Source organism: Haliotis rufescens, unplaced genomic scaffold (genome assembly GCF_023055435.1).
Source record: "Haliotis rufescens isolate VD_foot unplaced genomic scaffold, xgHalRufe1.0.p SCAF_7, whole genome shotgun sequence".
NCBI classification, from domain to species: Eukaryota; Metazoa; Mollusca; class Gastropoda; order Lepetellida; family Haliotidae; genus Haliotis; species Haliotis rufescens.
In genome coordinates, this window is record NW_025964361.1 from 7,754,852 (window position 1) to 7,764,097 (window position 9,246).

Sequence of the window (9,246 nt, forward strand, 5' to 3'; positions counted from 1 at the left end):
AATCTACGAGCACGGGTATGGTGCTGACAAACCTAGAAACATAATCGGGGCGAACCGGGATTCGAACCCACAATCATAGGTTTCTGGCATGCCCAAGGGACGCAACTCTGCACAGCGAATCGCGGCGCCTTAGACGACTGGGCCACCCGTGCCCCCTTCGTGTTTTAAGGTTGACGGATGCAAACAAAACGATGTTCAAAGCTTAATTCAAGCACCCATTGCGGAACTATGTGGTCACAGGGAAACCTGTGATATGGGAATTCCAACTGTGGTTGTTCATGGCGGAAGTTTCCTTGTATTGTTTATGAAATACAAGTAGCAAAATACCCAAGTGGATATTTTAAGACGAAAGTAACGTGATGCTGTTTCGTTTTCCTTGCCGGGTTTTATATTTCATATTATATTGTCCTAAGATTAAAAGTCGACGTGCTTGTCGTGGTACTACTCAGCAGCATGGATCCCACAAGGATTGCTCTCACCGTCCTGTCTTTATTAGTTTCAGGTAAGTTGACCGAGTATCGGAATGGGTGTGTGAGTTGGGTTTAACACCGTTTTTAACAGTATTCAAGTTATATCACGGCGTGTCAGCTTGATGTGGGAGGAAATCCCGAAGTGATGCAGGTCTCAGGCGTTTATCATTTCGGCGAAACCCACGAGCACTGGTATGGTGCTGACAAACCTAGAAACATAATCGGGGCGAACCGGGTTCGAACCCACAATTGGTAAGAAATTAGGTCCCCAGCCACCTTTCGCTTGTTGTTTAACGCCGCACTCTGCAATATTCTAGCTATTTGACGGCGGTCTCAAGTCTGGACAAACAGTCTAGTGATTGACATCATGAGCATCGATCTCGCAATTGGGATACGGTGAAATGCATCAACCAATTCAACGAGTCTGACGACCTGATCCCGTTAGAAAACTGGGATCAGGTTGACATGGTTCATGCATGTCATCGTATCCTAATTGCGTGGATTTATGTTCATGATTCAATCACTGGAATGGCTGCTCCAGACTCGATTATTTACAGACCGTTGTAACATAGCTGGAATATTGCTGAGTGCGGCGTTAAACAACAAACAAACAAACAAACAAACAACAACAACCGGATATGCACCGAGTACGACAAGAACGTATATTGTTGGTATTTCAACGTTCTTTGATACATAGTGCTACTTATGCCACCTACTTATCATCAGTATATTCAAGGAAGTAATTACATCCTCGTTGAATACGCATGTCTCGTGTCATGCACTGAACATCTGCACGTGACAGACACACTGGGTATAACGGGGGTCATGTTCCGTTGTAGTATAATGGTAATGGGCGTAACTGACAAAGCATCAATGATTCAAACTCACGGGCAGGGCGTTATCAATCGGTCCGGTAACATGATGGTTTTGTCACTTGTATCATGTGTCTATACTGAGGCCAGGCGGTTGTGTTTGATCCAACTTGTTTTGACCACCATGTAACATGAACCATTTTCGGTATAGCAAAACATTCTCCCTGTGGTGAACCAGTCTCGGTATAATGCCCAGATTCAGTATGATGAACATTCTCCGTATGATGAACAATTCTCCATATGATGAACATTCCCCATATGATGAACATTCTCCATATGATGAACAATTCTCCGTATGATGAACAATTCTCCGTATGATGAACATTCTCCATTCTCAGTATGACGAACATTCTCCGTATGATGAACATTCCCCATTCTCAGTATGATGAACAATTCTCCATATGATGAACATTCCCCATATGATGAACATTCTCAATATGATGAACATTCCCCATATGATGAACATTCTCCATATGATGAACAATTCTCCGTATGATGAACATTCTCCGTATGATGAACATTCTCCGTATGATGAACATTCTCCATATGATGAATATTCTCCATATAATGAACAATTCTACGTATGATGAACATTCTCCATTCTCAGTATGACGAACATTCTCCGGATGATGAACATTCTCCGTATCTTGAACATTCTCCATTCTCAGTATGACGAACATTCTCCGTATGATAAACCATTCTCCGTATGATGAACATTCTCCGTATGATGAACGTTTTCTTGATATGATGAAGCATTCTCCGTATAATGAACATTCTCCATTCTCAGTATGACGAACATTCTCCGGATGATGAACATTCTCCGTATCTTGAACATTCTCCATTCTCAGTATGACGAACATTTTCCGTACGATAAACCAATAATAATCTTCGGCTGATGAAAATACTTCATATGATGAACCATTTTCCGTATGATGAACCATTCTTCATATGATGAACCATTCTTCATATGATGAACCATTCTCACTATGATGAAGCATTCTTCATATGATGAACCATTCTCCGTCTTATGAACCATTCTTCGTATGATGAACATTCTCCATATGATGAACATTCTCCATATGATGAACCTTCTTCGTAAAATGAACTATTCTTCATATAATGAACCATTCTTCATATGATGTACCATTCTTCATACGATGAACCATTCTTCATATGATAAACCATTCTCCATATGATGAACATTCTCCATATGATGAACCTTCTTCGTAAAATGAACTATTCTTCACATAATGAACCATTCTTCATATGATGAACCATTCTTCATATGATGAACCATTCTTCATATGATGAACCATTCTCATTATGATGAAGCATTCTTCATATGATGAACCATTCTCCCTATGATGAACCATTCTCCCTATGATGAACCATTCTCCGTAGTATGAACCATTCTTCGTATAGTGCCGTATAGTGCCACCCATAACACCCACATGGTATTTACTGACGTGTAGTTCCCTTAATATACACAATATTGGGACAATAATCGATTCCGCATAAAGCATATGACACATTCCCTTCACACATGGCAGATACTTCATTATAGCCCAACCTTGTTCATCGCCGCACTCAGCAATATTCCAGCTAAAAGACGGCGGTCTGTAAATAATCGAGTCTGGACCAGACAAACCAATGATTGACATCATGAGCATCGATCAACGCAATTTGCATATTTGCATGTCATGTATCAACCAATCCCGTTAGCCGCCTCTAACCACAAGCAAAGTCGCCTCTTACGGCAAGCATGGGTTGCTGAAGACCTATTCTACCCTGGATCTTCACGGGTCACATAAATGTTTAGTAGCATGTGATTGCAGACAATACCAATGGGTGACTTAAAACAGACTTCATATTTACATTTTTTGGGAGCGGATGGAATAGACACCCCACCCCACACACTCTTCCGGATTCAGTAGGTTTGCATTGTCACAAAAGTCCTGTAACCTTTGTCCTGTGACCTTTGTCCTGTGACCTTTGTCCTGTGACCTTACTATTACGATAAACATACGACCGAATCTTCAACATGAACTGAATTTAGCATGTAAAGAAAATAGTTCTTGTTTAATACAGCAACAGAAATAGACCTCGATATCTCAAATGCCTTGAAAACATTCAGTCGAATTTCCCATTGTTCGAGACAAAAGGTGTGTCCTTGCAATGAACGTTTTTTGAACGAGCTCACTGATAGAATGTGTTATTTTTGTGACATTTATTTTTTACTTTTATTCAGTTCTGAGTATCTGTCAGAACTGATGTGCAGAATTGCCCTGAAAAGCGCTTTCTTTGCATCTTCTTGAAATGATAATGCAACATAATGTATATTTGTATACTGTATCTAGTCTGTAATAATTTTATGCTGGGAGGGGGTATAAAATAGTATACTGCAATGACAACACCGGTAAAGGAATAGGTAAGCTACACATGGTAACACTATATTCTTGATTACACAATTTAATTTAATAGTTGGGAGCCCATGCAATTAGTAGTTAATCCTCATGCGGTGCGGAGTGAGTGGTGTTGTCAAGTCCTCTAATGCTCCGCAATTTACTATACAGAGTTGCTTCCCTTAGGCGTCCCAGGATCCTATAACCATGAGTTCAAATCCTATTCTGGTTCAGGTTTCATCGAATCACCTCCTCCTGAGATGAACTGTTACAATCAAACGTAACACTGATCAAAACAGCGTCAAACCAAACATAATCAATCAGTGTGTGCAACTGTGTTAAAGTTTCCTCAAAGAAGAACGTTGCTGTAGTCTGTGTTATTGCCTTTGCTATGATGAATCATACATCCACTACAGTTTACGCAAACACGGAAACAACTTGTTTATATTTCCTTCCGGCGTATACACAGTCTAAACTAATATAACAGTGTCTCAATAATGTGGCATGTTTTAACCCTTTGGTCTTTGTGAACACTGAAAGAGAGTGTTCGAAGTGTGTCATTGTTCAACCAGCAGTAGTGGGTACCCGGTAGTACAAGATGGTGATGTGAAGTCGCTAAAGTGAGTGAGTGAGTGACTTGGGTTTAACGCCGCTTTTAACAGTATTCCAGTTATATCACGGCGTGTCAGCTTAATGTGGGAGGAAAGCCCGAAGTGATGCAGGTCTCAGACGTTTACCACTTCGGTGAAACCCACGAGCACGGGTATGGTGCTGACAAACCTAGAAACATAATCGGGGCGAACCGGGATTCGAACCCACAATCATAGGTTTCTGGCGTGCCCAAGGGACGCAACTCTGCATAGCGAATCGCGGCGCCTTAGACGACTGGGCCACCCGTGCCCCCGAAGTTGTTATCGAGGTGTAGCGATTCACGAATACGAGTACCATATCATTACAAAACAATATAGTGTCTACAAAGGTGACATGTAAAAGTTACAAATTGATTAATTTACAAGTTACTGCCATATGCAATCGGTCTTAAGCCACCGTGACTATTTCATGAAATTGCTTAAAACGAAATATCTGTAGTTTGGGTTTCCCAAAGGTGGGACAGATTATCTGCTAAAACCTTCCGGTCATTTCGTTAAATTATACAAATTGCTACATGTTTCGTTTCTCTTTCATGTTGTCAGGTTTGGAAGCAAAGCACTGCAGGGTGAAGGATGAGACTTATACCTGCTTCTTCGGATGCTGCAAAGCTAGCTTCAGCAAAGGCTGCTGCCTACCGAATCAGTAAAGTTTATTCTTCTTATCCATAGAACACAAAATACAGGAAACATTGAATAATTTTGATTTCAGATATTTGACTAACATTTTCGTTTCCGTATTATTCTCAAACATAGCAGTAGTAATGATTGGTTGTTTCGGTTGGATATTATCATATTGAGTAGGGGGACAAGGGTGGCCCAGTCGTCTAAGGCGCCGCAATTCGCTGTGCAGAGTTGCGTCCCTTGGGCATGCCAGGAACCTATGATTGTGGGTTCGAATCCCAGTTCGCCCCGATAATGGTTCTAGGTTTGTCAGCACCATACCCGTGCTCGTGGGTTTCACCGAAGTGGTAAACGTCTGAGACCTGCATAACTTCGTGCTTTCCTCCCACATTAAGCTGACACGCCGTGATATAACTGGAATACTGTTAAAAGCGGCGTTAAACCCAACTCACTCACTCACGCACTCACATACAGGTAGCAGGCAGTATTTATACAGCAGAGGGGCGGTCGCATTCACTCACTCACTCATGTTGAATATGGCTACTTATTTCCACCCACTCTGTGGTACAGGTTTGGGTTCTTCCTCATCATGGTCGGGGTCATGCTGATCGCATCCAGCATCGTTGCCTGCATCCATACCTGTCGACGACGTCCCACCTACATGGCGATACCGGGAGCAAGTATGTATATGTGTAGTGGAGGTCAGCTTTACACAAGTGTAGCATTTCTAGTTCAATCGAAATTTGTTCCGTGTCATGTCGACATAGTGATAAACGATGCAGATGAGAGAGGTGATGTCCTTGGCCACAAAGAAGGCCTATTGGCGCCCATCAAATTCAAAGTTCAATATGTATATTCTCTGCATTGTTGCTTACCATGTTGTCCAACCTGGTCACCCTTGTAACACTGTATCTACAATATATAAATAGCAGCATGGTATGATGTTCTTGTTTAATGGCGTCATCGTTATAAGGTGAATTTGGAAACGATTTTAATTTGCATAATTTGCTAGTCACACTTCCAGTCAGAGTAGGGCGTTTGGCAAAGCTATTCCTTTCAAAACGTTTGTTTCTTTGTTGTTTAACGCCGCATTCAGTAATATTCCAACTGCATGTAAACTATCGAATATAGGCCAGATAATCCAGTGATTGATATCATGAGCATCAATCGCACGCCCTCGGGATACGATGACGCGCAATCGACCAAGACTGGCCAACCGATGCATTAAATCGCCTCTTCCGACAATTACAGATTGCTTTGGACCTATTCAAACTCTGAATATCTACGGGACGTGATCAAATATATTGCCTCCCAGAAGGAGGTTATGATTTATCCTTAGTTTGTATCAATTATGGATACTACGGTAACCAGAGGATATATAAACACAGCTTTGTGGAGAGATTTTCTTGCATCTTTACCATGGTCTTTTCGAATATTTCAGATTACCAAACAATGTGGTATTCACAGCCACATGGATCATATGACACCCCTCCAGGAATGCCATCTGGCGCGACCATCGTAACCTATCCACAGAACAATACATCCGATGTCTTCCAGCAAAGATTTTACCAACAAGCTAGTACAAGGGGTTTTCAACCAACACCGGGGTCGAATCAGGATCGAAGGTCTCCTCAACGACAAGGAACACGGGCCTACAATTCATTCGGACAGACTCAGCTCCCAGGGTTTGACCAACGAAATGGAAGCACCTCCCATCCCAACACAGGGCGGCCTCAGAATCAAGTGTCTGATCAAGGAACAAGGGGAAGAACATCTGAGCCATTGTCGGGACTGACTCAGATCCCAGTGTTAACCCAACCAACACATGGAAGGCCCTCTCGACCAATCACAGGGCGGACTCAGAATCAGACGAACAAACAAACAGAAAAAGCTGGACAGACCAAGACCCCAGTCCACAACCCACAAACAAACCGCAAGAGCTCCTGGCCAAACACAGGACAGGTTCTGGACCCAGCGTCAAATTAATAAAATATGCCAGCCAGTCACTGACCAAATCCAGGGCCGTAAATTAAAGCAACAAAGTGGAAAGATCTCCCAACCAACTCCAGGCGGAGCCAGAGTCCAATGACAACCTTGGTCGTGCCCAGCAGAACTTAGGGAGCTGCAGCATCGATCTAGGACCACTCAAACCCGTCTCATAAAACCATCATTTTAATTCAAACTTCAAGCTATACATTAGAGACTAAACTGCAAATGCCATCAGCACAAGTGACACATCGACAATGTTCAATTAAAAATAGATGTGTAAATAGGTAAAAACTATACTCTTACATATACAAAATATGTCTGAAAGTAAAACTCCAGGTAAAATGCTATTTATAGTGAAAAACTGTTTTGAGCAGTTTTCTTGTTTCATAGATAGCTTTTATATATATTGAATGTAAACTTAAATCGCCAAAATAATCCTGGCAATTGCCAGTTAGGAATGATGATATCAAGGGTTAGACCAAAGCCAAGAAACTATCGAAATATTATTCTTTTTTCGTTTCTGGGAAAACAATTAAAAAAGGTCACCCCACATCGACTTAAAATGTAACGTAGTATGGTCCAATGTTTCTGAGCAGACTGCTTTCTAATTGTCAAAGCAACAGAATACTGAAGCGTGCTTTTGGTTTTTAACAAACGAACCCACAGTTTATGAAGCCTCCTTTTATAATCGCGTGTGACATTCTAGTCAATTGGTTTTCTAAAGCTGTATGACGAGGGTATCAATGGCAAGATATAGAACGTCTACTAACGTGTCTTATGTTATAACACCTTGTGCCAACACTGTGTGATGGTGATTCATAAACGCATGCTCATGATATGGTCGGAATTGTACAATCGACTCAGCTTTTGCAGAGATTTCTTCTGAATATGGTAACAGTTTTGTCGCGTTAATTTATTATCCTAATGTGGCATCGTGCACATTTCCCATGAGTTAGGACAAGCAACATTACTTTTGTATTAATACCTCCAATATTCACTTCAGAGACATTCAGGTGGGTTATGATAGGAAAAACCCCTTTTGAACCATGCATCCTCTATGAGAGTATCTTATACGTTGAAGTCCTCGTTAAACAGATTTTATTGAAACAATTACATGCTGGTATCTCATTGTGGGTCGGCAACCGAATTCCAGTGAATAAAATATTGATAAACATTAAATAGAATACCTTACAATAATGTTTACTGGACTTCTGTATGAGATAAAAGGCTCAGATAACGTCAGCTGATAGATATCAATATCCGTGTACAAGATTTCACAATACCCATACAAAGCCTTCAACTGCGTAGCGTGCAACTGTGTTGTGATATTTGAAGGAAACTCTGGAAGATATTAATTCGTTCGTTAAATCTCCTAAATCCATAATTTCAAGATCAGGATGACCACTTGCCTGAAATTTAACATTGTCAATGTTATTTTCCGAATACCTGTGTATATATTTAAGTATGTTCACCAGCACTTGCTAATAGTTTAACTTGTGACTGTGTTATCTGTGTAAATACTGGGTGTAAAATACAGAGTAAATAAATCAAATATGTAACATATATCGTTTGTATTTGTATATATCATGTTTCATTAATTAATACAGCACATCCCCAATATCTACATTGTATCATATATTTAGAACACCTTGTTCATCAAGGAAGTACAATCAGGAAGACTCTTTAGCATAGGTGTGTAATGTGTCACTCAGTTAACATACTAGCAATAACATACTGCTAACTCTAAAAACTCGGAATCATGAATACTTTTCACACGCATTCAGTAACATGTTCCGTATACAATAACGATAGTAATTATCACAATATGCGAGGGGATGCTCACAAGTTCTGGGTCTAACTATGAATATGGATTGTAATACATGCCTACAGTTTACATGTATTAATTAAGTACAGTACTTTTCATTTTACAGCCTTATTGGGTCAATACACAACCAGGCATCATATTAATGCAAGCACTCTGTTCCTGAAAGTGGATAAAATGAACTATAGCGATGTTATCAAATATCTCCAACTGAAAGGGCTATTCTTAACAGCCAGCCATATGCGGGCATGCTCAGGATCATGTTCTTTCCATTTCTACTGTTAAGAGGCAGTGAAGTTAAAGAAGAGAAGAGAGAGCCTCGAAGATGACATCAGCACTATGAAAAATGTTGATATAGCATGATAATGGATGATGGACGAATCACCATTTGTCACATAGCCAATACGGAAGGCAGCACTC

At 40.7% G+C, this 9,246-nt stretch overlaps 1 protein-coding gene across 1 annotated transcript; it reads left to right on the plus strand.

Annotated features, from left to right (window-relative positions):
• The first annotated feature begins 386 nt into the window (after positions 1–386).
• LOC124144470 lies at positions 387–8,567 on the plus strand. The gene is made up of 4 exons (XM_046513883.2): positions 387–502; positions 4,938–5,037; positions 5,586–5,695; positions 6,457–8,567. The coding sequence occupies exons 1-4, from the start codon at positions 454–456 to the stop codon at positions 6,999–7,001; spliced, it is 804 nt and encodes a 267-aa protein (XP_046369839.2). The 5' UTR covers positions 387–453; the 3' UTR covers positions 7,002–8,567.
• The last annotated feature ends 679 nt before the right edge of the window (positions 8,568–9,246 follow it).